Below are 26,400 nucleotides of genomic sequence, written 5' to 3'. Positions count from 1 at the left end.
TTAGCGGCATTAATTAAATATAGAGAGCATGTAATTGCGGGGAGCTATTGATGTTATATTAATGCATCTCATGCCAGTGTTTTCTCTCCAATAATGAAGAAGCTTTCGTTCGCAGATGGACGAAGAAAGATCCCCATAGATGTGCACTTCCGAGTTGCATTTGTTAAAAAAAAAATAATGCGTCTAATCTTTCGATGGAAATTGCCCCCCCCCCCTTTTTTCCGCTGTTTGAAAGCTCGCAAGAAAACATCAAGTTCTTTCACAATCCAAGTTGCTCGTCCCTCGCTCTACATTTTAATGATTTTTTAATTGAGGAGAAACCTGATGACGATGGTCAACGAAAATTGTTGCAGGCCGCTGATGTACTCACTCGGCAAAACGAATAGGCGCTCAACTGGACGATTATTCAAAGAGTTAAACGGGCTTTTTTTTTTTTTTAGTTAAAGCATTTCTTTACATAGACAGGTTGGAGAGAGCTGAACTCACGACCGCATTTTTTTTTTTACGTATATCTTTACCATCAAATGTGGTACAAAACAAATAGTCCAATAAACACGCCATCAGCTATACTGACGCATATAGAATGAAATTCTGTTTTTTTTATTCGGTAGGTGGTAATGAATAAAGAAAAGGAAAAGTATATTCTGTGCACCTCAAATTGCCTTCTTTTTCTTTTGGGGGGGGGGGGGTATTGAATGATGATGACATAGGGGAACAGGTGAAAGTTTCAAACAAATACATTTCGTGATTAAAAGACTTTGATATCATCGAGATCCATCTGAAAATGATGTTCATTTACCTCTACAATTACATTTGATGGGCAGCGAAACCTGTACAAGATGACATCGTTTTGACAGATTCAAATTGCTATTAAGGTCAATGGAATGCGCATGTCATTGGCCCCGCACATCTTATCGCAAATAAGGTCCAGCATCATTGGCCAAAACGTAAAAAAAAAAAAAATAACGTGAAAAAAATCCCGATTTGTAAAAGGGTCGTGAACCTTTAGGGGAAAGTATATGATGAAACTGACCGAATGTTAGTTTATAAAACAAAAAATAGAAATAGAGAACCGATCCAGTTTTTTATGCTGGTGAGTCTTTTGGTGAAAGTGGGCCCATCTATGTCAGCAGCCACGTATAGACACGTTGTTTCTATACGTGATGCATGAAGACGAAAAGGAGAAAGGAGAGCAAAACAGACGTTTGCAGGCAGATCGACTCCTTTTCAAAATGTTGGAGAGAGAGAAAAAAAAAACGCGTGCAAAAGCGGGATGCCGCCACCCGCTCACGAAAATGGAGTGGCGTTATTTAAATTTGGGCATGTTTCTTTGGACGTACATGGCGGATGAAATAATAAAAAAACAAATACTAGCAAGGAGAAAAACAAAACAAAACTCTCACTTTTTAATTTCTCTCTGCGTGTGTGTGCTGAGTGTAACCCTTGAGGCTCCCGGAAACCGGATCGGGAGCGACATCCCCCTCGTTTTTCTATCGCATCTGCAGTACCGCGTGAAAGTATATAAGATGTGCTGCTGGTCAAGAAGAACAGTTTCCAAACTATCGTCTTCTAGTCAACTCGAAATTTTGTTGTGTTTCACAAACATCCCTCCATTTTTCAATAGGATTTTTGCGGAGGTGGGAAATGAAGGTAGGCCCGGTACACGATTGGATCAATTGATCAAAATGCAAATTCATTTCAAATTTTTATATGTAGATTGCGATTCTGCTTGTCCTTTTGGGTTTGGCCAAGGCTCAAATTCAATTAGGATCACAGAAAAGAGATGCACTATTTTGGAATGCTTATCCTAATTATCCCGTGCTTCAACGAGTGACACGAGCCCAACCGGCCATCTACCCGCCAGGAAAGACCTGGCCCGATCATTACGAACGCCCTTACGTTAGTCATTCAAACTCGTTCTTTGATTTTCAATATTCAATTTAATTAAAAATATTAATCATTTCTATCTTAAAAAAAAAAAAAAAATAGAGCCCTCAACCTTATAGCTTTGCGTACGACGTTAATGATGGCTACAACAATTACGGGCATCAGCAGCAGAGCGACGGTTACGTCACTTCCGGTTCGTATCGAGTGCTGCTGCCCGACGGCCGCACACAGATCGTTCAATTCAGGGCGGACAAGAACGGCTACGTGGCCGATGTGAAGTACGAGGTGTCCCTTTTCAAGCCGGCCTCGCCGTCTTACAGGCCGCCTGTTGCCCCTGTGTACAAAACCAACGCTGGGCAGGGCAACAAAGCGGCCTGGACGGCCTTTACGGCCTACCAGCCGGCCACTAAGAAACCGTCCTACAAAGCTGATCTGATCGCGGCCCTCGGCTATAAAACGAAGGCGGCCATGCCTTCCATCGCGGCCGGTCAACAAGCTGCGATCGATCCGCAGTACAAGAGGCCAGCGGCTGTTCCAGAATACCACAACAGAGAGCATAAAACAGCGTCGGTTGCATCCGCTCCGGTCTATCGAGATGCCAATGTTCCAGCGTATTCACGTCCGGTTGTTGTAACCGTACCGGAGTACAGACCTCCGGCTCCAGCGGCTCCTACCGTTCAAGTTTATCGAGTTCCAGCCGATCGGGAGAAGAAGGCCCCAACTGCTTACAAGATTCCGGCTAAGCCCTCTGTTCCAGTTTACAGGCCAGCAGCTGCACCGGAATACAAAACGGCTGCCACGCCAGTTTACAAAGTTCCAGAAACTCCATCCGCCACGTACCGGCCACCACCAACTACCCCGGCGTATAAGCCAAGAGAAGCTTACACAACTAGCCCTTCTATCCAAGCCCCTCCCGTTTACGAATCATCTACTCCGGCACCCCGTCCAACCTGGACAGCCTTGCGGTATGCAGTTCCAGAAACGTCCACTGCCTCATCACACGAAGCTCCTTACAACGCCCCAGCCACAACTGAGTATCCAGTTGCCGTTACTACCCCGGCCTACAGGTAAAGGGTCTCTCTCAATGTCTTTGCACATCTCATTTGAATTGAATTAAATTGATTTGAAATTTAATAGGCCTCCTGCGCCAGTTTACGAAGTGACGACCGTTCTAGCTGAACTATCAACTACACCGTCCTATCAGAATTACGCTGCTCCCTGGACAGCTTTCAGAGCTACAGAGGCTCCATACCAACCACCTGTGGTACCTTCGTACGTCCCTTCAACGACCGTCAACAGCGTCCGCCCGTCTTACGAAACATCAACGCAAACATATTCGAACGAAGCGGGACCAACTCCTCCCGACGTACCTGCTGTTTATCCTAACCCGGAGCTTTCCTCTACTTACGAGCCATCCGCATGGACGGAACGGCCTTCCGTTTACGTTCCAGCCGAGGAAACGTACACGACGCCCAAACCAGAAATCAATGACGTCACTACTACCGTGACTCCCGTTCCAGCTGTTTACGAAGCCCCTACTACCGATGCAACTCGATCTCCGTGGGCTGGATTCCGGCTCACGCCGGAAGTCCCTTTGTACGTCGCTCCGACCACTTACAGGCCCCTCAATCCGCCCGTCTACAAAGTGCCGGACGTTCGTGTTTACGAACAGAAAACTTCACCATCCGGACCGGCGTGGAACGCTTGGACCGCCTTCCGTTCTGCTCCTGCTCGTCCATCAGCCGGTCGCCCTAGTTACGAAGTTTCAACTACTCCCGCTTACAAATTGCCGCCACCGTTGATCTACAGAAATCGAAAAGCTTAAAAGACAAACCATTTGTTTTAACTAAATTTTTTGTTGTGTTTTTTAACAAACGAAACTGGCCAGCTAAACGCGTTTAATTTGAAAAGCGTTTGATCGATGTTTTGACACATCTTCCTATATTGCCCTATTTTTTTTTTTTGCTTTGTATACTTTTTGCTCAAAATAAATGTTTTCTAATACTCGATATATATTTATTTTTTTTTTAATGATTTGATCTGGGCGGGGAAATTTGGTGGGGATTGAAAGAATTGAAACGATATGATGAAATCAAAACAAGACTTTTCGTTTGATTTCATTGGGATTGAATGACAAATGTTTCAGAAAGAAGAAAAAAAATAAAACGGGGGGTAATGGAAAGTGTTGTGGTACTAAATGTTTTTTAAATTCAAAACTGAGACGTGACTTCTTAGTTGACAATCGGGGAAACGAGCGTGCGAGTTCTGATTTGCTTTTTGCATCCGGTTGTCGGGCCAAAAAATTGAAAAGAGAAACATTAATTATGAAATGAATTTCCTGTCTTGTTTATATTACCAGACCAACACTTTTGTTTCTACTTTTCTCATTAGCATAAAAAAAAAAGAAAAAGTCCAGGCCGACTTGTAATGAAAACAAAACATGGCCCTATAACGTTTGTTAACTCTCACTTTTCATTAATGTACCTAAGTGCCCAACTCATTATTATTGGGAACGGTAAAAACATTTTGAAAAGAATCGCGAGAGTTGAATCCAAGTTCCGGTTTACCCCGTTTCTTCCGATTTCTTGCTTTTTGCGTAGATTGCCTATAAGGTAGTAAGGAAGTATATAAGCCGACGGTCATACCACTTGATATTCATCAGTACCTTCCGACTCTCACAGATCAAAGTGACTTCCCCAAAAACAAATTACATTTAATTCACTATTTATTTATTTAAATTTCAACGGAAAAAAAAATGAATCAAGTAATTTCTCATTTCCATAACATCGCAATTCCATTTTAACAAACTTCATTAATGTTTTTTTTCAAAAATTCCTTAAAACAGCTGGTGATCTTTGCGGCTCTGATAGCTTCCACTTTGGCTTACGGTCGTTATCGTCCTAACTACGTAAGTACAAACCCCTTATTGAATGATTTTCAGCATTTTTTCAAACGTTTATACATTTGGGTTAGCACTCGCTGAGAGAGTCCACGCCTTACGAGTTCGAGTATGACGTCAACGACGGTGACAATCAGCACGGCCATCGGCAACGGAGCGACGGTCGTGTCACGTCGGGATCGTATCGCGTCGCTCTACCTGACGGCCGTACGCAAATCGTTACCTACCGGGCTGATCATAACGGATACAACGCCGACGTGACTTACGAAGACTCCGATTATAATCCTACCCGGTTGACTTACCGCCCCGCTGCCCCGCAATCCTATTACCCGCTTGCCCCGTCAAGTTACTACCCACCTGCCCCGTCAAGTTACTACCCGCCTGCCCCGACCAGTTACAACCCGCCTGCTCCTCAACCTTTGATTTTCAGGACACCTTCTCATTACCAACAGTCACCTTTGCCTAAGCCACTGATTTTTAGGGCCCCTTCTAGCACTTCTCCAGTTGTTGGAGAACAGGTCAGGCCGTTCTACACATCGCCGGCCGTCCCCCCGTTCGGAGCTCCAGCCCTGCAAGATTACGTTGCATCGCAGGAAGCTTCTCCGGCCCCTGTTCCTCTTCTTTTCAGGAACAACGTCGCTTACAAAGTGACCCCGCACGCCGCCTACAGGGACCGCATTCCGCTTGAATACAGGCCGGCCTTCGCTAAACGATCGCTGCCCATCGATCTGTGGAACGAGACGTCCATCCTTGACGTTCTGCCCAGTCCGGCGGAAGTAGAGGCGGAAGTCAACGTCGTCCAAGACAACGAAGAAGTTAATCCCGCTGCTGACGTCGTCCAAGTAGCGGCCGAATCGCCTAAAGCTGAGGCAAACGAAGGATTGGGTTACGCAACGTCAGACGATGCGGACCTCCTGCCCGAGGCATTTGAAGCACCTGAAGCTCGAACGGATTCTCCGTCCGATTCGGACGTGATCGAATTCGATGATCTTCCGTTTCCCCTTCCATTGCCGTTAGCCTTTAGGTCTTATGCTGTTTAAAACAAAAAAAACGTATAAAGGTGAGATCCTTTTATTTTCAATTTTCATTTTTTAAGAGAAATTTCATTATCATATCCACGAGTGTTCATTCCCCCCCCCCCCCCTATCGTGATTGTTGGCTCAATATAAAATACAAGTTTCATTTACAACATGCGAACAAACTGGAATGCGTTTCTCGATTTTCAATCGTAAATGGTGACGAGGAAAAAGTGTTTTGGGGGGGGGGGGGGTGTTCTTAAAACGGAGAGAAATCAACGTGATTTCACCGTGATTTCACTACGAGAGAAGCTCGTTCACGCACGCGCATTACACTGCCCGTCAAACAGGAGAAGAAAATGAGAAAACAAAACGCAGGTTTTTTTCATTTTTTTTTTTTTAAACATAATAAGGGTGAACGTGATTAACTAGTATACAGAAATGTCCTTTGATGATTGACGTTCAACTCGATCAGCGTTTCTGTGAACAACAAAGTTCTTTGGCCGAAAATTCATGTACTTGTTTTTGATTGAATTCGGCGGATCTTGTTTGGCGTACGGATACGCCAATCAGCGTAATAAGTTTTGTATCCAAGTGTAACAAGTTATCGCCGATTGAACGGGCGGGAGAAAGCGGGACGGTAGTCGAAAAAAAAAACAAGAACATGTCGCCATGACAACAGTTGAAGCAGAGAACATGTCCAAGTTTGGGGCAAATGTCTCAGCTTCTGGAAATCATTCTGGACGATATCAATCACGATTTATAATCATATTCTTTTTTTTTTTTTTTTTTTGGGGGGGGGGGGGTACAATCCATTTGGATCGCGTTGCAGCTTGTCATCCGATACAGGTAGTAACCGTAGACACACACACAAAGCAATCTCTTAATGGACGCTAAGAGAGGAATGGACCTGTAAGTTAAAGACTCCCCCCCCCCCTGCTTTCCTTTTAAGAAATATATACTGTATATATATAGATATATCAAGCCATTTAGAAATCAAACAAAAATCCATCATCTTGGCACAGGGATCGAATGTCGACGGGTGTCAACACACCCAAGTGCCACTTGAATTTTTACACGCAGAGCATATATAGAAATGCGGGGCTAAATTTAGGACTTTATCTTTAGCCAAGTATTAAAATTATGTATGCAATTCACCAACAAAGGATATAACTAAAAAGAACTAAAAATAGATTAGATAGTGAAAACTATAGGGTCAATTACCTCTGATGCAAGGCACGCAATGGTTCGTGTAATTTCATGTGATTTCTCGTTCTTAGCGTTAGAGCTCACAAAGTGTCATTTGAATCGGGTTAATGATAATTATACCCAAAGTGCCAAACCCTACCATTCCCGTCCGCACTATATAAGCTACAGCAAGTGGACGGATGAACATCATCAGTTCTCCGACATCTTCTGACTCACTCACATCTGTAATCCATCGCAATGAACAACGTACATTACCTCAATCCAATTTGCTTATTAACAAAAATGATTGATTTTATTTGTTTTTCTTTCACTTATTGGCAGTCCATCATCGTCGTTATTTGCTGCCTGGCCGTCGCATCTGCCGCAAACTACTACGCTGAATCACGAGCTTTAGAAACAACTCAAACGCCAATCGATACTGAACGTGTATCTAATCGCTTTTGCAAATGTAATCGTTTTATTTTTTTAGTTAAAATTTTGTTAGACCGAAGTGCCTCCAAGTTCGCCCGCCACGGACGATCTGGCCGTTAAGGTGTACAGTTTCTTTTGCGAAGTGAAACACGAGGAAAGCAAGAACGATTATTCGCACGCTGAATCATCTGATGGCAAGGTGGTTCAAGGAAAGTATTACGTCCAGCTTCCCGACGGACGTCGTCAGACTGTCGAGTACGTGGCCGATTCAAACGGATACGTGCCTCAAGTGAAGTACGAAGGCGAGGCCAAGTATCCCGAATTCCAGCCTGCCCGTACATCCCGAATTGCAAGCTATTAAAAACATTTTATTTAACTCACATTTACTTCAGTTTAATTATTAATTGTCATTTATTTATACAACTTATGTCTTTAAATTATGAAAATAAAAATGGTGTGTTTACAAGGATATTTTGCTTCGTTTGAAAACGATGGCCTTTCTTGGTAGCGAACAAGATCAAGAATGCAACTGATGTGACTATTTAGCCGAAGAGTCTGTCAGCTCTTTTGTTGAAAGGCAAGTTGCAGAGTGCGTGACGGAGATCCATAATCCAAGCCTCCCGCACAAAACGTGAAAAGAGTGGCTGCTACTCCCGAATTCATGGCTGAATAATAAAGTACTTAAAAAAAAGAAATCGTTGGCTGTGTGCCGTTGATTTTTTTTTTTTTTTTTTTTTTTGCTTTTGATCATCGAGCCAAAGTGTGCGCGATGCAGTCGTCCATACAAAAAGCGAAGCCGTGTTTTTTTGCAACGTTCAAAGACACGCTACTTTGCAACGTTCACACATGGCCCGGGACCGAATTGACTTGCATCTCATTAACTCGCTTGCCAGTAGATCATCAAGGGAAATTAGTACGGCGGAGGGATAGAATCTTCGAAACATGAAAACGACCATTTAGTGAGCGTTCGAGAAGGCTTTGATTCAAGCCATCAGTTTGATTTGCATATCTTGAGTTTTTAATTTTATTATTTATTTTTTACCGGTGGGAAATGAATTCAAAACACGCAGGGGATCAATACGTTTTCGTATTATTTTTTTTTTTTTTTTGAACTTTGATCAGTGTGCAGGAATTGATTTATAATATGCAAATGTGAACGAGGTTTTATAGTTTAGAACGTACGTCAACGATCGATGTAGCTCAATCCTCGTGTAGATTTATTGTTCGATTGAAACAATGAATAGCTAATGTCTACCGAAAGGCTTTATGTGTACAGTCCTTCATTTGGTATTCACGTGTATACTGTTGAGCTCAATGACCACCTTATATCATGTCGACCTGATCAAAATTGAGCTTCTCTATTACAGAAGCGGGGGGTGGGCTCCATTTGCGTGAATGAGAATGGCTTCAGTGCAGACAAGACAGACTCGATGTCGTGGCAGTGCAAATCCACTTGTATGCAAATGAGATTGTGAATGGCAGGCATTTTTAGTATCTCATCCATGGTAATTGATAGTCACAATACGTAAAATGTTGTCCGCTATATTATACAGCCCCGATGTAATGGACATATTTCATTCAAATGTGCATATACACTCGACCGCAGACGATATAAGAAGACGGAGGCTCATATATTATGTGGAGAAAAAAAGAAAAAAGTTTTCTATTGTTCAGTACTCTGTGAACAGGATAAGCATCTTTGGTAAACATCCTTGTAAGGGACGGAATCTAAGCTGATTGTATACTCTTCGTACTTGGCTTCGACTTGACATCGTACCCGTCGCTATCGAGCCTTGTACATACTCAACAACTTGAATGCGGCCGTCGGCCATAGCGATAAAATCCCATAACTACGTCCTATATCATCTCTTTTATTTGTTTTTATTTTTTTCAGAATTTGTAAGGAAAAAAAAAATTTTTTTGAATTAAAAGAGAAAGAATTTTTTTTTTAGTTTTTTCGGAATGACGTCATAGCAAGAAGGTTTTGCCGTAGGCAGCGGAATACGATAGCTTCGGAAGTAGGCTGAGATAAGCATCCGAATGGGTTTGCGGATCAGAAGTCTAGAAAGCAACGATCAATTCAGATAAAACGAGGAAATGCCAGGATTTCATTTTATTTTTTTTAAATAGTGGGATATCAAAATTGTGATTCCTTTCATCGTTGCTATGGAGAAGGAACATTTTTGATTGGCCTGGATATATTTTACACGGTTCATTTCTTAGCTGGTGTGTATAACTTTTGCGCCAAGTCGAACGGGACCAATTACGTGGCCCGGGCAATGGCCTACAGTCAAACTGCCAATTGTTTCTCCCATTTCCCATCCACTAGTTTACGTCCATTCTATAAAAAAAAAGAAAAACATACGTTGATCAGCGTCTGGACTGGCGCCTTTCAAAAACATCACGTCGTGTCGGTAAACGAACGAAGACCGTAAACGGACGAGTCTCAGGATCACGCTCAAAGTCGCTAAGGGACTTACATCCCTCTTTACGGCCATCGTGTGAGAGAGCTCTGCCTTCATCCTGTTACAAGAAAAAAGTTTTTATTTAATTTTTTCTTTTGTGATCCCCTCTGTCCAGCCATTTTCGTACTTTTGTAATATGACGCTTTTTTTTATTTTTATTTTCAAGCAGACATTTATCCGCTATGAGAAATAATCCAGCTGATGTTGTACACCCGTCAAGTTCCGTTCGTCCGGCCGATTGTGTGTTTGCTGGCCTTCTTTTTGTAGCAATCGATTGAGAAAAGTATAATCGGAACTGTAGCCGATACGAACACGAGTTATAGACGAGCAGTAGCTGAATATGTTGATATCCTTTTGGATGTATTAAAGGATCCCATTTCCTGAGGCCATTTCCCTTTTTGAAGTAGGCCATTGGATTTGCATGATGGAACGGATGGAATTCCAGTTCGACGCAGGCCGACTGAGCGATGGAATTTCCCATCAGACGTCTGCGACCTGTTCGTTCCCTCTTTATTTTCCCTTCTGTTTGTGTTCTTTAAAAAAATAAAAATAAAAATAAGAAAACTATTTCGCTGTACTAGACGATCTCGACGTTTATTGGCATTCGACAAAATATGTCCCTTTCACCATAATGATTCCACATAACACACAGACGATCCTCGTTTCTTTCAAACTTTTCTTGTTTGCACATCTCACGTTATTACATCAAACAGAAAAACAAAACAAAGATCATCTTTAATGGATAAAAATGTTTTCTTTCTCCTTGGCTCTGTGCATTCCTGTATATACCTGGCGTTCTAACTTGTATATATTGCGCAGGAAGACTTGCGGCCGCTTAATAACAAGAGAGCGTCATATAAAACTAATGACTGGTCGGCCCCCCCAAACGCTTTTCTTCATTTCGCATTCAACAGAGGTGTACGTAAATATAGATCAAATGTTATTTTTTTATATACGTCTGGCAATGTCCAAACGTGACTGGCTGCATCCATCACTGGCCATCGCTATATACGGGCAATAACAGTCCGAAGGGGAAATGACTCTACCACCTTTTGATGGCACAGATAAAAAAAAAAAAAAAAAAAAAAAACTGGGTGAAAGCAGCAAAAGAGAAAAAGAGACTTTCATCAAAATGGTGATCCCTAACCGCAGAAGTGGTAGGCACCACACTTACAGATCGTAAGGCCGGCCACGTAAAAATGAGCTCTAAAAAAAGAATCGCTTGGTGCGGTGTAGCCCCACATCGATTTTTTTTGGGAGGGGGGCAAGGAGAGTTCCCACCAACGTGCCACGCCCAAGCCTCTCGCCATACGGCACGCCAATTGTATTTACATTTGCCCTCAGCTTTTCTTTTTTTTTTGCTATCACCATCGGCACCCTCCCCAGATAAATAGAGGCGTATACGTCCTTGTATGCACAGTTAAAGGATTGTGACTAGCAATCCTTTTTTATATTTGCCCACCATCGATGGATGGGTTTTGTGTTATTTGCTTTTCCAGGCATAGTACTTTTAAGGATATGTTTGCCGAAGAAAATGGCGTTCCAGCCATATGATTTCGATCCTACTCGTCAAATTGAAGGATGGACTCCCGAGACCACCAATCAACTGCAATCCTTATTAATCGTTATTGCCTGTAATGAGACGGTTGTTGGCGACTAAAACTCTGGACCCTGTCGGCAAAGAAACAGTATCATTGTTGGATTCTTAAAATTTTTTTTTTTTTTAAATAAGCCAGTGGAAGTCGTTACGACGTAGTGGATGTGGCACACACAAAGGCATCGCTGAAGCAGATCGACTTGGATGTTACCAACCCCGACGTCAAGGATCTCTCTTTTTTATTCTCCGTGTTCAAGTCTATGTAAGCGCTTTGATGTCTTGTTACACACACGCACAGCCTTCGCTACTATCAGTCATTCGATTTCACATCTTTTTTTTTTTTTTTTACTCCCTTGTTGCTTACATTTATTCCTTCGGTGTGTCTATACATCCAACTTGTAACACAGATATTGCACGTCTCGGCCAAACGTATGTATTTCTTTGAGGCTTTTTATATCGATCGTGATTTTCGATACGAAATCGTCTTTGTCTTTCAAAAAAAAAGAAAATACGTGTCTCGTGTTGGCACTTTTTTGTGTTGTGTTTATGATTGTACACACCCGCTGCGTGCAATCGGCAGACGCTGCAGAACCGATCGATAAAATGTGATACCCGTCAGCAGTTTTGCCTCGGATCACAGCCGCAGTTTATGCCTATACACAGATCAAGGAATTCTTAGTACGGCTTTTACTTTCTATTAACCCCAAAAAGGCAGGAAAAATGCGATAGACTATTTATTGTACAATACCAGAAGCTTTACTTTTAGGAAAAGCATTGTTAGGGAGGAGGGGCGTAGAGATTGTATGCAACGACCATAAGCTTCTGTGCTGCTGCTTAGTTATACGCATGGAAGTATTTATGTACTTTAAATGGAATGTATGCGGTCGGCAGCTATGAATGTTCGCATCCGTATACAGGACATGTATACTGCATGAACCTACACAACTGCATATGTAGGGCTACGTTAATATCAGCCATAAGTCGTCATTCACTTTCAAGTTTGACGTCAATCCTCCGCTTTCCGGCCAGAATGGCACTGATATATAAAATAGACTCCGTGACGTATATAAAGGCGCTGTTTTTCATTTCAGATTGTATTCAGAAACATAAACTCTGAGCCCATGGAAACGTCTATTCGTTTTTTCGTGTGTGGGGGTGGCGAGAGGAAGAGGGAGGGTTAGACAGTCATGTTTCTCTTTCATCTTCATTGGCCAACTAGGGAACGAACGTAAAAACAAATGAGAAATATGAAAGGCTTTAGCATTTGGGGGTAGAGTTAGATAATAGGCACGTTTGTTGTATGTAGTCGGTAGGTGGGTATTTGGCTTCGTACTTGACATCGTAACCATAGCTGTCAGCCTTTGTAAATAACGATTTTGAGTACTAACCACGGGGCGGCCAAGGCGACACGGTATAAGATCCGGTTGGTCACCGTGCCATCGTTGCTCTACACGAGTGGGAGTAATCATTGTAAGAAGGGACATCATTAACAGCCCCAGGGAGTGCAACGGTAAGGCTGTACAGGCTGCTGTAGGATGCGATCGAAAATTAATGCGATGAGTTTTTTTATTTTTGTTTTTGTTTTCATTTGTGAAAGTTTACTTTCATGATCACAAGCTTATGTAATGGAAGGCCCTTGTTGTACAAGTTTTACGTGTGAGTAGACAAAAGTTGGAGTAACTTAAAATGGCGAGAATGAAAAACATGGAAATATTCGGTTTTAGCCGAGTAGGATGAAGAATTAAATGACGTCATACCGGCAGGGTTCTTTTTTATGGAATTTGTTTTCGAAGTATGGCAGTTGATCTGATAAAAAGTTATCCACGTTGAGAAGATGTTATTTATATAAAAAGGTCAGTCGTGGGAGAACTGTCGGCACTTAATCAATAAAATCCAACCAGAAAACTGATGTTGAAGCATTTCGATCAACCAAGGTTGTTTTCCAACTTGACGCGTAAACAGCTTCGAAGTGCGTCTGGCAAAATTGGGTGTAGGAGGACGACCTGAGAGGTCTAGTTGAAAATAACGTGAGTATAACTCGTGCAAAAGCCATTTATTCAAAACAGGCACTGGTTGGAAAATGAGTGCGTCCTACTTGAACTGTTTGCCAATGTGGCGTCATGTTGAGGGGGAGGGTGTTGCTCGTTCCACTGCCATCACTATGAAAACTTTTTTTTTTTGAAGTTATGCATATAGATAGTTGGCGTGCCAGGCTTCCTAGTTACGCCATTAGATGGTTTCGGCTTTGAAAAAAAAAAATGCAGACAACTAACTTTTGGAGTGCCATTTTCACGACGCAAAATATTTTGATATGAAGTTCTTGGAATCTAAAAATCATTCAGATTAGAATTTAAATCTCCGTAAAATGAGTACGATTCAAGGAAATGGGGTAGAGCACGAAAAGAGATTGGAAATGGGAGGGAAAAGCTTTTTCCTTCCATTTTCCTCATTTGATTTCGAATCCATTTTGTTTCCCTTTTCTTTCGGCGCAAGTGAAACACAAGACGCAACATTTGGAAATGCCGAAAAAGACAGTGCAAAAATGTGACAATTTCTCCCACCTGTTTTCACACGGAAATAAAAACAAAAACAAAAACTGGGCTAAACTAATAGTAAATGGTCCGGCCAAGATTGCCCACGATTCACTTTCTGCGGTTTTCTTACGAGAATTCTCGTGCGCTGGATGCTTCCATCCGTGGAAGAGCTGCAGGTATAAAAAGTCCAGCTGAAAGTAGTCAAAGCATCAGTTCTTATATTCGACTGTTTCCAGCTACAACTCCGCAATCCGCAAACATGAAGGTAAAAAAAAAAAACTCTTTTGATTTTCAATCATTTCAATGGAAAAATGATGATGATGTCGACATGTGCAGTTCTTGGTTATCGCCGTCTTGGTGGCTGTTGCCTTGGCTGACAAGCCGGCTAATAAACGGGCCACTCCGGCTTACAAACCCGCACCAGCTTACCCTGCTCCGGCGTACCCTGCTCCGGGTTACAGCAAGAGTTACGATTACGTGAGTAAATATATGGCCAGTGTCAACTGTCATGAGAATCAATTAAAAGACGTGATGACGTTTTTTTTTTTTTTTTTATGTATCAGCCCGCCCAGCCTTACAGTTTTGCGTACGACGTGAAGGATGATCCTTCTTACAACAACTTTGGTCATCAAGAAAATGCTGATGGTAAAGCTGTGTCTGGATCTTACCAAGTTGTCCTGCCCGATGGTCGCACTCAGATCTACACCTACAAGGACGATGGTTACGGCTTGGTAGCTAGCGTCAAAACCGAAGGTGCAATCAAGACCTACGATTATAAGCCAGCCTACACGGCCTCCGCCTACCCTGCTCCGTACTCTCCTAAATACTAAACGGAATGAGAAATGAACATATCTCTAAGAAATTTGTAAAATTAAAGAAAACAAATCGTTTTGGCTTTGATGAGAAAATGTAATAAAATTTTTATGGATTGAATTTTATGAATGATTTTTTATTGGATGGTGGGGTAAAAGAGAATGTCAACCATCGCAATATGTCGTGTCGACACATTAAAGGGAAGAAAATAAAATTTTTAAAGAAAGTTTTTTTTTGTGCTAGAAATTCCTTTATGAGTGGGGCCACAATGGCACGCATTTCTCTTCTGGTTTATCGCGACGTAAAAGGAAAAAAGCAAGTGATGGTGGTATTTTTTTCTTTTCCTTTGCTTAGATATGCAGGTAGTAATGCCAATAGGAAAATTAGAATTCATTTAAAATGGAATAAAAATTTCGTTTTAGGGGAAAATGAAATAAGCCCGACTATTTAAGCCCGACTTTTTGTTAAAAAAAAAAAAATTCGGCTTGGATTTTGATGGAAACACACCTGTTACACCTTAATTTTGAACTCTGATTCCAGATAAAATATTATTTTTGTCTTTAATTATCGGGGATGCCTATAAAGAATAAGTGGGTCGAATGGAGTTCCGTAAGCCATATCTTAGCTGCCTGTGAGCGCAACGAAAAGTGCAACGACTCGTGGCAATGCGAAAAGAAATTCTGCTAGCCTTTCCGCTCATTTTTATAACTGGTTTCAAAATTGTAATTTTTTGCCCCGATTGAGAATGCTGTTTCTTCAAGCGGAACACATTGGTGACATTAAACAGTTGATTGACCGCATAAGCCGTTTGGGTGTACGTACTGATAATGAGTTATAATCATTTTTCGAATAGCATACGTTAATCCGTGAATACAAACTGCCTGCGTGCAGATTGTGCTTTTCGTGAAAGTAAGACTTTTACGCCATCTAGTGCTCATCAAATGAAAGGATTGTCCTAAACCGTTGGTTATTGTCATCTTTAGCTCACGTTACGTCATGTGAAATAATCAAGTGCGAGGAAGAACATACAAAACCAGTTTCATAGCAAAACAAAGATTGACCATTAATTTTGAAGATAATGGTCAGGGCAGACTGAATTACGTGCCGAGTACATTCAGCAGAGCAGCCACGTCGGTTGATAATCGAAGAGAAAATGATTGATTTAGTTGCAAAGCGTGCATCTAAGATGAGTCAAAGACTGGCAGGTAGCTCATAAAAGTCTTCCACTAATGCGATTAGTTTCGTTTCGTAATATTTTGATGGCTTAGGTAAAAATATAACTGCTTTTATATAATGCATATATGAATTGCTTCAAGCCTTTCGTAACTATAGATAGCTGTAGGGCAAAAATATTTCGACAGCATCGGTTTCCCAACGTAATTGTGACATGCATATAGTTATGGTTACAAACCAGTTAGAAAATAACCATTCAGGGCCGTGGTTTTTCTTAACTGTTCTCGGTTCCATAGAATAAGGAAACGGCATGTAATATGGCCTATACGTTCCAGACGAATTGCAATGTATGACAATTATTTAGTGCCATTTATCGTCCTCTCACTCAGGATATAGATCTGTGTAGTCAGTCTCCCAATCATCTACCATAACTATGTTTTAAAATTTTCAGCTACTGCTATTTACAACTTTCCAATGCTATATCTTAAAGTTTAAGGTATTTATTATCGCCATTTCTTACGCTCCGTGCGCAATTCCTCCCAGCGGTGGGGCCATCTAGCGCTAGTCGATACAAACGGTTTCACAGACTACACAGATCGGCGACTCTTGTCCAATGTAGACAGTAGCACACCAACGCCATCTAATCAAATATATGAAGATGAAATATTTTAAGGCGGGTTGCGCGGAGTGCTTCTGTTTAGACTACCCTTATCCTACGGGGTCAGCACTGCATCGTAAAGGTAGGACGAATGTGATCGAGCATGTTGTCATTTTGTTGCATCGCGTGTCTCAATGTGCTACCCACTCTCCAGTGGTCCAATTTCAATAATTTTGATATTACAGGCTAAAAGCAAACGAGTTTTACAATGGCAGAAAAGGATAACTAAGGAATAAGTTTCGTAACTAAGTCTAATAGTCACGCGATTTCATCTGTGTTCAAGTAGCCAAGGGCATGCACCGTAGGAATTGTTTGACATTTGCGTCACAAATGTTTTTCTGATCACCAATGACCAAAATCAAATGTTTTTTCATTTGTTTCTAGCTATTATGCTGCGAATCTGCATGGAGTTCAAGAATCGCGATTCAATTTGATATACAGAATAAAATCTGTGAACATCCTGTACACCTGTTTTCAATATGCAACATTGATTTCAGGACACATAAAATTTGGCTTCCTGTAATGGTGTTAAGGTATCTGCAAGAACCCATTCATTTCCATAGATGCATATTCATATTTTTGTGTGATAATGACTGGTTTCAAAACAGAGGAAGTAACCCAACCAGCTAAGTGTGATGTGACCAATTTGTAATGCTTTACAACACTAAAAGTGTTTACTTCTAGCAGGTTAGTAAAACAAACTAAAGTAATTTTAAAACTATTATGGAAACTATGTTTTCTCTTTCACCACATGCCTGCAGGTCTATTTGGTCTATGCATAAAGGCTCTTGTGTGAAAGAAGTAGCATTATCACCATATCTGATACTATGAGCTTCCCAAACATAAAATCTAACAGCTCGTAAGAATTTTTACAGGTTAAACAGGATTACATTTCATGTGTAATTCTTTCAAGTTCTAACATTGTGGAATAGTTTGCATAAAACTGGTTGAAAGGTGGGTTTGTTAAGCTGTGACTACTACTCAAAAATAACTAATGGTTTTAGCCAAGTTGTTGCATTAATGAATTATTCAAAATATTTAATTTGATCTATTACAGCATCTGCGTCATTTGTAATGTTTCGAAGCACTTATAGATGGCGTTGCGTTCTCTAATCGATATGGAGCGTTGGTGTCATCTCGATTTCTGAAATGTTCGAATCGATGTCCTCAAACCATAAACCAAATCGATAGAATCGATGGCGCCATCCATTTTTATTGAAGACCACGTAAACCGGCTGTTCAACGTGCAGCATGCATGAAATTCAGCTTCATGTAGTTGTGCTTAAGGTATAATCAAAACGAACATTGATATCCATACAGGGTTGGGAATTTTTTTTTATTATATTGAATGGTGGTATTTTTACAGAGTGATCAGGATAACAACAATGTTAAATGAACTAGAGATTGAAATGCTGGAGGTTATAAAAGTGTAATGCTAAGCATTTGAAAACCTGGTGAAAAAAGAGAAAACGTAACCTTGAACAAATAGCCTAGAAAGACATCGCTTTGGCAAGTAATTATGTGTTCATTTTCTGAAGGAGAGTAATATGAGGGACCTTAGATGAAATCGTCACAGATTATCTAGTTAGCAATCTTCTTGTTTTTGCTCTTCCTGTTAGATGTCAATGTTAAACAACCTTTTACAATTCTTATAACCTTTTTTCACTTAGCCATGCTCAATTAAAATCACATTTACTAACCTTGAAAAACCATTTTTCAAGTTTTACAGGGATGACGTTTCCCACTTGGCTGGTATTTCGGTGACCAGGAGACATCTAATGTTTGAGAGATACAGCAAAAATGAAGTAAGTGTGAAGCAAATGGACTCGACTGAGATCCATTTATCTAGTAGTTAGTTAATATGTTCATTAATGTTGAATTTGTATGATGATGCATCTGGTCAGAGTGTTGATAAGAATTTCAGGGCGTCTGCTGGAGGTGTTATTATTGCGAACTTTGATGTAAATCTCACTAGCTTGACCAAAAGAACAGGACAGCTGAAAACTTCTGTCACAGAAATAGTTAAGCGACACTGTCAACATGTTGATCGAATAACTATGAAGAAAATATAGCTCAGTCTTATTGATGCCCAGGACTATTACTGCTAGACAGGTATGTCTGTTATTCTTCTTTCCACAAAAGGTTTCCATTTTAGATCTACGTTAAAGTTGATCGAGCCAGATACACATATTTGTGCAATCGCTTCCACTAATTCCAAACACGAGACTAAATTTTAGCTCAAATGAATGTTATGTATAAACATTTTTTAAATTTTTAGCCATTTTAAAATCGGGCATTCGTCGCTGTTCCGTAGACGGTGACTAATTACAGCTCACGCAGTCCAGGCGTATTCAGTAATGTCATTGTGATCTCCGGCATACAAAACACAATCGAAAAGAGCGTCGGAAGGTATTAGTTCTCTTCATGCATTAATTCGCCATTACCGTTTGCACACTAGGTGGTGCTGTCTACAGTTTGCGCTAGATGGTGCTGGCAACAGCTTTGCGCTAGATGGTGTTGGCAACAGCTTTGCGCTAGATGGTGTTGGCAACAGCTTTGCGCTAGATGGTGCTGGCAACAGCTTTGCGCTAGATGGTGCTGGCAACAGCTTTGCGCTAGATGGTGCTGGCAACAGCTTTGCGCTAGATGGTGCTGGCAACAGCTTTGCGCTAGATGGTGCTGGCAACAGCTTTGCGCTAGATGGTGCTGGCAACAGCTTTGCGCTAGATGGTGCTGGCAACAGCCTTACACTACGCGTTGGTTAACCGCTTAAGTGTATCTGTGGGTAGTTTACATTTTCTTTTTCTGACGGTGCACGCTGAAGGTCTTCTCATATTAGGTAATATTATAATCATGGTTTCAGACGTTGATTGTACTTTAAAATATATATTTTTAAATCATCTTTTTAAAATAGATCTTTCTTGTATTTATTTTAGGTATCCGTTTGTGGTTCAACAGAAGTTTAATGGAAAAGCTTTGAAGTGAATCATAGGCTATTAAGTAAAAGAAATTGCGTAATGAGTGGCGGATGTGGCGTTCGCTTTCCACAAAGGTCTCACGTTTTAACATAATTATATCAGCTAAATTACCTTTTTCTTTAGTTTGATGAAAGGTCTTGCTGTGAGTACCCACCCAATTATCGTTTTTACGATGAGTCTAAGCGGTGCTATCTTGTCTCCATGGGGTATCAATTTACCAACATTTTATGATTGACAGTTTGAAAGTAGTATCTTCATTCCTTTTACAGGTGGGAGACTGGTATGACGAATTCAGGCCAGTGCCCATTGAATAACTGGCATGGCGTGTGTCAATGCGGCGATCATAGTCTGCTCTTATTCAAGGAAGACGACAGGTGCCACCGTATCTATGCCATTTTTTTTCTTATCTAGGTCTTTCAATGGCAAGCGGTATGCCGTTGATGTTCGTCATATAAAAACACTTGGATGGGAAGCCGCGTAAACAATACATTCAGGAAGCTGTGACATGTGATGAAAAGGAACTGCTTAAGTGGATCGTCTGTGGGGAATGCTTTAACAATTTTGATAAAGTTGTCCTCCAGGTAAGCCATTTTTCGAAACAGTATTTTATGATTTGAAAATATCTATTGAGTTTGCTATAGGTTAGGTAAAAGTTAATGGGAAAAATTTTGTATTGTACTTTTCCTTTTTTTCCTGGTTTTTTTTTATTTATCAGAGAACTACATAGCTATCAAAATCTCAAACAATGTATGTAAGGACAGTTATGGCATAATGGTAGCATGCTGTACTACAATGTGAAAGGTCTGTGGTTCGAATCCCATAATGGTTAATATTGCTTGGCGCGGTCGTCCCAGAAAATATCTGGAACGCTGGCGTGGTCGTCCCAGAAAAAATCTGGGATGCCCCCGATCGTCGAGAAGGAAGAATTTTTCCTTTTTTGCCATTTTTCGTTATTTCGACAAATAAACATGTGCTGTGAAGAAAAATACGCGCCTGGCGAATCCGAGTATTGAACCCTAGTCCTTTCTCGAGGAATCCATCAATCTTATATTCCAAATTTTTCTTGTTGCATGCAGCCAAAACCAATTTAGGCTATTGTTTACATAAAGTTGTTTACATCAATTTAAAGAAGTAAACATTACATTTCCACCTTCTGAGCCACATTTCCAATGTTTTGTAGTTCTGATCCTTCTGTAAGAAAAAACTTGTTTCTCTGCTAATATGCTAGAATTCTACTATACCAATTCCCGAACAGGCTGACAGGTTGTGGTTAGAGAAAGGCCTCATGATTCTTGAATTGAAAGCAGGGACACAGCCGGGTCATTTGAAACAAGTAAACGAATATATAATCAGATATTTAAAAAAAAAATGTAAAATGATATGTACAATGAAAGAGCAGTACAGCATCTGAGGCTGTGCCAGAAGTGGTTATGCTGGAACATGGTGGAAAAAACGTAAAAAGTTATCCTACCCTTGATTGCTGGATTACTTATGTATGTATGTGTAGCTATGTTCCTGAAATGCACACTGTGAACGTGACAACATTCACTACGAAAGCAACAAAAGGAACCAAAGCTATGCAAACATACGACACGATAGTTTGTGTGATACCGAATTGTCTACGTCAAATAGGTTGTGGAAGAGTTCCATAAGTCGACTGTTGTTGCACGCAACTGGACAACAAGTGGAAGTGGAACGGCGCGGCAAGAGACGAAACGGATTAAACGCCACGTGATATCTAACAACAAACAGGGATCCATTATGGCAATCCGTTTCACACACAAAAAAAAAAAAATTTCACCAAAAAAAAAAAAAAAAATCACACTTTTTCTTTTTTTCCGACACGTAGCCATCTACCGCTCAGACTCGTTATTACTCGCGTAGGCAATTTCAGTCCATTGGATGCCATTCGCAGTTAGTTCAGTAGCGTGGATGGAGAGAATAACGCGTGGCTGGAGGAACAATTGAAAAATGGATAAGATAATACAACAAAAGGATGGTAAGTATAAACATTATTATATTGGTTTTCAATTATTAATTGTTGTTTATTAGATCAAATTATGAAGCTGCAGGCCCAATTATTGGAACAACACAAAATATTAGATAACAGCAAAGCTAAGGATGGTAAGGCCTAATACGTAATGATTCTATTTATTTGCTTTTATTCATTTGTGTTTTGTAGCTCAAATTTTGAGTCTACAAGCTCAGCTAGGGGAAAAGAACAAATTGGAACGCAACAGTTTCCAAACAGTGAAGGAGGTTTTTCCAAACTCATCCCTAACTGAACATGAGGATGAATTGGCATTAGGCGAACACAGTCAGGTACCTAAACTTTTCAAATAAGAATTCAAAATAAGTATAGAATTTTAACAGACAATTATTTATTGTTTAGTTATTCAGTCCACCACCTGACAGTGTGTTAAAGTTAAATTCTGTTAGTGCTGCACTAAAAGAATTGTTAGTAATAAGTCCATGCAGCGAAGGAAGTGAACAATTGTGGGACCGTATTTGGGCTGAAAATGGGTGTGGTACGGAAACCCAGAAACAGCACGGGTTCAACATAAAACATGAATTAGGTACTTTTCGGTTTTTTGTCTATCGAAAAAGTATTTTTAATGCTATTATTTTGCATTCACAGAATTTTAGTGGGGGATCAAGTCAAGTCTGGAAGTGTTACAGGATGGAAGAGTGAGCCTACAGTTGAAAAACACTGAAAGTGCATTACCATTAAGGTATGAGGTAAAGTAATAGAGTATGCAAATTGTCTAATGAGAAGTACCATCTTGTGTGAATGAATCCTGTGTAACAGCAATCCTTTATAGTTCTGTCACAGCTAGAAGCCTCAAATAATTCTGCTTCTCTTGCTAAAGAACAACTTGTCCTTTACGTTCAGAGTGTTGGTGAAGCTGGGTACTTAAATGGCCCTAAAGATGTTTCATTTCGTTGGCATTGCAGCGATGAACATCATACATGGATTTTTTAGGTATGAAAGGAATTTTCTTGAAAATTTTTTGAATTTATGACAAAGCATTTCTCCTGCTTTTTGCCAACCATGTCTAATCTAAAAAAAAAATTATCCAATAGGAAAGGATTTTCAGCATACTGGGAACACAACTATCAACAATGCAACATTCTAGGGGTGCTATTTTATCATTCAAGAGCCTTATACAATGATTTTCATCCGCAATTTGTATGGCCTTTCCCAAGCTTCTGCAAGAAGTTGAATCTATAAGTCATGTAAGTCACATGAGCAACAATTGAGATGCTTAATGGTGTTGTTTTTCTTTTCTCAGCATAGGTTAATAGTAACATTGGATCTGAAAAGATTCTTGGTTGGGGCAAGACACTGAATAAATTGTAAAGATTGAATGGATGACATGACATTTCTATACTTAATTTGGATTCCCGAGACGGTATTTTATATTTAAAAAATTGAAGTGCATATCTGGGCTCCCTTCCTTTCCGTAGCCCCGTTTCCCCTTGACTCGTAATAAGCCCGTAGGGGGTCATGCCCCTACTGTACGGTATATATAAAAACAACATATACCGAGGTTTGGAGGGCTCTGGCCGGAAAGGGGACGTGGGGGTCCGCGTAGTCCGATGATGTGTTCACGGAGGGCGACGTGGCTACCCACAAATCCGAACTAAAGGTTAATCGCTCCTGTAAAAATGTTCCAAATCTTCAGCTCTTCTTCCGGCTTCTCTTAGCCAATCACCGGGTAATCTCCCCGGTGGGTCAACAAGGCAGTGTCTCCCCCTGCCTGGGTTGACGGCAACTTTTGAAAGGGCCATTGTGCCTTTTTAAAGTTGCAAAAATAATTGTAATGTGCAGAGAATTGTCAATAAAATTTTTTTTATAAAATATTTTTTGCAAAATTCGTTTCTTTCATTGTCTGTGTTCACACATTACATTTATCACCTTTTTTTTTTTTTGCTTTGCTTAATTTGTTTTTGTCACCTTTGATGGTTTCATCGGTGCATTGTTTCCATTGGTTTATCGTTTATCTGTAAGCATTCTATTATTATTTATTACACTCTTTGGATTCTTCAACTTAGATTCAAGGAACAACGTGTAATATCTGGATATTTTTTGAATTAATTTTGTATTTTGTTTTACTCGTATGGGAACCGATCCCCAGACATTCAGCGTGCAACGCCGATGCTCTAACATTGAGCCACGAGATATGTATAAATATTTTATTATCGCATATCATATGTTATCGTCTAGGATGTTTATGCAGTCTTTCACAACTATATGTTTATCTTTCTATTGCATTAATAAGGTCCATAGCTCTGTGGTAGAGCCTTTAGCTGCGATACCTGTTAATATGGGTTCAAACCTCAGTTGATGTGTAAAATTGAAGTAGAATAATTGTAGAAGAGTATATTGCAGAATTGCATTTCAGTTTTATTCTATATGTAAATGCAAGTCCACAAGTGACTAGAAAAAAGCCAACTTGACATCATAAGATTCATGGCTCATTGGTAGAGCATCGGCGCGCTATGCCGGACATCCAGGGTTCGATCCCTTGACAATAATAGAATGCTTACAGTTAAACGATAAACCAATGGAAACAATGCACCGATGAAACCATCAAAGGTGACAAAAACAAATTAAGCAAAGCAAAAAAAAAAAGGTGATAAATGTAATGTGTGAACACAGACAATGAAAGAAACGAATTTTGCAAAAAATATTTTATAAAAAAAATTTTATTGACAATTCTCTGCACATTACAATTATTTTTGCAACTTTAAAAAGGCACAATGGCCCTTTCAAAAGTTGCCGTCAACCCAGGCAGGGGGAGACACTGCCTTGTTGACCCACCGGGGAGATTACCCGGTGATTGGCTAAGAGAAGCCGGAAGAAGAGCTGAAGATTTGGAACATTTTTACAGGAGCGATTAACCTTTAGTTCGGATTTGTGGGTAGCCACGTCGCCCTCCGTGAACACATCATCGGACTACGCGGACCCCCACGTCCCCTTTCCGGCCAGAGCCCTCCAAACCTCGGTATATGTTGTTTTTATATATACCGTACAGTAGGGGCATGACCCCCTACGGGCTTATTACGAGTCAAGGGGAAACGGGGCTACGGAAAGGAAGGGAGCCCAGATATGCACTTCAATTTTTTAAATATAAAATACCGTCTCGGGAATCCAAATTAAGTATAGAAATGTCATGTCATCCATTCAATCTTTACAATTTATTCAGTGTCTTGCCCCAACCAAGAATCTTTTCAGATCCAATGTTACTATTAACCTATGCTGAGAAAAGAAAAACAACACCATTAAGCATCTCAATTGTTGCTCATGTGACTTACATGACTTATAGATTCAACTTCTTGCAGAAGCTTGGGAAAGGCCATACAAATTGCGGATGAAAATCATTGTATAAGGCTCTTGAATGATAAAATAGCACCCCTAGAATGTTGCATTGTTGATAGTTGTGTTCCCAGTATGCTGAAAATCCTTTCCTATTGGATAAATTTTTTTTTTAGATTAGACATGGTTGGCAAAAAGCAGGAGAAATGCTTTGTCATAAATTCAAAAAATTTTCAAGAAAATTCCTTTCATACCTAAAAAATCCATGTATGATGTTCATCGCTGCAATGCCAACGAAATGAAACATCTTTAGGGCCATTTAAGTACCCAGCTTCACCAACACTCTGAACGTAAAGGACAAGTTGTTCTTTAGCAAGAGAAGCAGAATTATTTGAGGCTTCTAGCTGTGACAGAACTATAAAGGATTGCTGTTACACAGGATTCATTCACACAAGATGGTACTTCTCATTAGACAATTTGCATACTCTATTACTTTACCTCATACCTTAATGGTAATGCACTTTCAGTGTTTTTCAACTGTAGGCTCACTCTTCCATCCTGTAACACTTCCAGACTTGACTTGATCCCCCACTAAAATTCTGTGAATGCAAAATAATAGCATTAAAAATACTTTTTCGATAGACAAAAAACCGAAAAGTACCTAATTCATGTTTTATGTTGAACCCGTGCTGTTTCTGGGTTTCCGTACCACACCCATTTTCAGCCCAAATACGGTCCCACAATTGTTCACTTCCTTCGCTGCATGGACTTATTACTAACAATTCTTTTAGTGCAGCACTAACAGAATTTAACTTTAACACACTGTCAGGTGGTGGACTGAATAACTAAACAATAAATAATTGTCTGTTAAAATTCTATACTTATTTTGAATTCTTATTTGAAAAGTTTAGGTACCTGACTGTGTTCGCCTAATGCCAATTCATCCTCATGTTCAGTTAGGGATGAGTTTGGAAAAACCTCCTTCACTGTTTGGAAACTGTTGCGTTCCAATTTGTTCTTTTCCCCTAGCTGAGCTTGTAGACTCAAAATTTGAGCTACAAAACACAAATGAATAAAAGCAAATAAATAGAATCATTACGTATTAGGCCTTACCATCCTTAGCTTTGCTGTTATCTAATATTTTGTGTTGTTCCAATAATTGGGCCTGCAGCTTCATAATTTGATCTAATAAACAACAATTAATAATTGAAAACCAATATAATAATGTTTATACTTACCATCCTTTTGTTGTATTATCTTATCCATTTTTCAATTGTTCCTCCAGCCACGCGTTATTCTCTCCATCCACGCTACTGAACTAACTGCGAATGGCATCCAATGGACTGAAATTGCCTACGCGAGTAATAACGAGTCTGAGCGGTAGATGGCTACGTGTCGGAAAAAAAGAAAAAGTGTGATTTTTTTTTTTTTTTGGTGAAA

The 26,400-nt window shown here is 40.2% G+C and overlaps 5 protein-coding genes and 3 long non-coding RNA genes across 8 annotated transcripts; 7 read left to right on the top strand and 1 right to left on the bottom strand.

The window, feature by feature from the left end:
- Window positions 1-1,563: 1,563 nt before the first annotated feature.
- LOC130704256 (uncharacterized) lies at window positions 1,564-3,896 on the top strand. Its single transcript, XM_057525736.1, has 4 exons — window positions 1,564-1,650; window positions 1,717-1,899; window positions 1,990-2,954; window positions 3,025-3,896. The coding sequence occupies exons 1-4, from the start codon at window positions 1,645-1,647 to the stop codon at window positions 3,710-3,712; spliced, it is 1,842 nt and encodes a 613-aa protein (XP_057381719.1). The 5' UTR covers window positions 1,564-1,644; the 3' UTR covers window positions 3,713-3,896.
- A 651-nt stretch (window positions 3,897-4,547) lies between these two features.
- On the top strand, window positions 4,548-5,976 carry LOC130704235 (uncharacterized). The gene is made up of 3 exons (XM_057525702.2): window positions 4,548-4,651; window positions 4,733-4,795; window positions 4,861-5,976. The coding sequence occupies exons 1-3, from the start codon at window positions 4,643-4,645 to the stop codon at window positions 5,824-5,826; spliced, it is 1,038 nt and encodes a 345-aa protein (XP_057381685.1). The 5' UTR covers window positions 4,548-4,642; the 3' UTR covers window positions 5,827-5,976.
- A 1,272-nt stretch (window positions 5,977-7,248) lies between these two features.
- LOC130704176 (cuticle protein 7-like) lies at window positions 7,249-7,783 on the top strand. Its single transcript, XM_057525644.1, has 3 exons — window positions 7,249-7,257; window positions 7,333-7,437; window positions 7,496-7,783. Exons 1-3 carry the CDS (start codon window positions 7,249-7,251, stop codon window positions 7,781-7,783), a joined length of 402 nt encoding a protein of 133 aa, XP_057381627.1.
- Window positions 7,784-14,232: 6,449 nt separating this feature from the next.
- LOC130704236 (cuticle protein 7-like) lies at window positions 14,233-14,951 on the top strand. Its single transcript, XM_057525703.2, has 3 exons — window positions 14,233-14,283; window positions 14,355-14,495; window positions 14,582-14,951. The coding sequence occupies exons 1-3, from the start codon at window positions 14,278-14,280 to the stop codon at window positions 14,846-14,848; spliced, it is 414 nt and encodes a 137-aa protein (XP_057381686.1). The 5' UTR covers window positions 14,233-14,277; the 3' UTR covers window positions 14,849-14,951.
- A 1,974-nt stretch (window positions 14,952-16,925) lies between these two features.
- On the top strand, window positions 16,926-19,150 carry LOC130704298 (uncharacterized). The gene is made up of 6 exons (XR_009421547.1): window positions 16,926-17,195; window positions 17,271-17,349; window positions 17,424-17,616; window positions 17,720-17,949; window positions 18,384-18,774; window positions 18,941-19,150. It is a non-coding gene; the product is annotated as an uncharacterized LOC130704298 (long non-coding RNA).
- A 177-nt stretch (window positions 19,151-19,327) lies between these two features.
- LOC130704305 (uncharacterized) lies at window positions 19,328-20,915 on the top strand. The gene is made up of 5 exons (XR_009004916.2): window positions 19,328-19,501; window positions 19,599-19,714; window positions 19,764-19,846; window positions 19,910-20,221; window positions 20,356-20,915. It is a non-coding gene; the product is annotated as an uncharacterized LOC130704305 (long non-coding RNA).
- A 625-nt stretch (window positions 20,916-21,540) lies between these two features.
- LOC130704320 (uncharacterized) lies at window positions 21,541-21,950 on the top strand. Its single transcript, XR_009421620.1, has 3 exons — window positions 21,541-21,639; window positions 21,693-21,764; window positions 21,823-21,950. It is a non-coding gene; the product is annotated as an uncharacterized LOC130704320 (long non-coding RNA).
- Window positions 21,951-25,235: 3,285 nt separating this feature from the next.
- On the bottom strand, window positions 25,236-26,297 carry LOC130703711 (uncharacterized). The gene is made up of 4 exons (XM_059496543.1): window positions 26,199-26,297; window positions 26,074-26,145; window positions 25,876-26,015; window positions 25,236-25,805 (listed from the first exon to the last, which is right to left on the bottom strand). The coding sequence occupies exons 1-4, from the start codon at window positions 26,224-26,226 to the stop codon at window positions 25,506-25,508; spliced, it is 540 nt and encodes a 179-aa protein (XP_059352526.1). The 5' UTR covers window positions 26,227-26,297; the 3' UTR covers window positions 25,236-25,505.
- Between the last annotated feature and the right edge of the window lie 103 nt (window positions 26,298-26,400).

This window comes from Daphnia carinata, chromosome 8, assembly GCF_022539665.2.
Source record: "Daphnia carinata strain CSIRO-1 chromosome 8, CSIRO_AGI_Dcar_HiC_V3, whole genome shotgun sequence".
NCBI classification, from domain to species: Eukaryota; Metazoa; Arthropoda; class Branchiopoda; order Diplostraca; family Daphniidae; genus Daphnia; species Daphnia carinata.
The sequence above is the reverse complement of the archived record's forward strand: the minus strand, read 5'-3'. Positions and strand labels throughout refer to the sequence as shown.

Excerpts from the sequence above, each read along its gene's own strand:
- LOC130704235 (XM_057525702.2), top strand. Across the intron at positions 4,796-4,860 it reads GTCGTTATCGTCCTAACTAC|CACTCGCTGAGAGAGTCCAC; the intron begins GTAAGTACAAAC and ends CATTTGGGTTAG.
- LOC130704256 (XM_057525736.1), top strand. Across the intron at positions 1,900-1,989 it reads ATCATTACGAACGCCCTTAC|AGCCCTCAACCTTATAGCTT; the intron begins GTTAGTCATTCA and ends AAAAAAAAATAG. Across the intron at positions 2,955-3,024 it reads GTTACTACCCCGGCCTACAG|GCCTCCTGCGCCAGTTTACG; the intron begins GTAAAGGGTCTC and ends GAAATTTAATAG.
- LOC130704236 (XM_057525703.2), top strand. Across the intron at positions 14,496-14,581 it reads ACAGCAAGAGTTACGATTAC|CCCGCCCAGCCTTACAGTTT; the intron begins GTGAGTAAATAT and ends TTTATGTATCAG.
- LOC130703711 (XM_059496543.1), bottom strand. The coding sequence starts at position 26,226 with ATGGATAAGATAATACAACAAAAGGATG. Across the intron at positions 26,146-26,198 it reads GATAATACAACAAAAGGATG|ATCAAATTATGAAGCTGCAG; the intron begins GTAAGTATAAAC and ends GTTGTTTATTAG. Across the intron at positions 26,016-26,073 it reads TAACAGCAAAGCTAAGGATG|CTCAAATTTTGAGTCTACAA; the intron begins GTAAGGCCTAAT and ends TGTGTTTTGTAG.
- LOC130704176 (XM_057525644.1), top strand. Across the intron at positions 7,438-7,495 it reads CGCCAATCGATACTGAACGT|ACCGAAGTGCCTCCAAGTTC; the intron begins GTATCTAATCGC and ends AAATTTTGTTAG.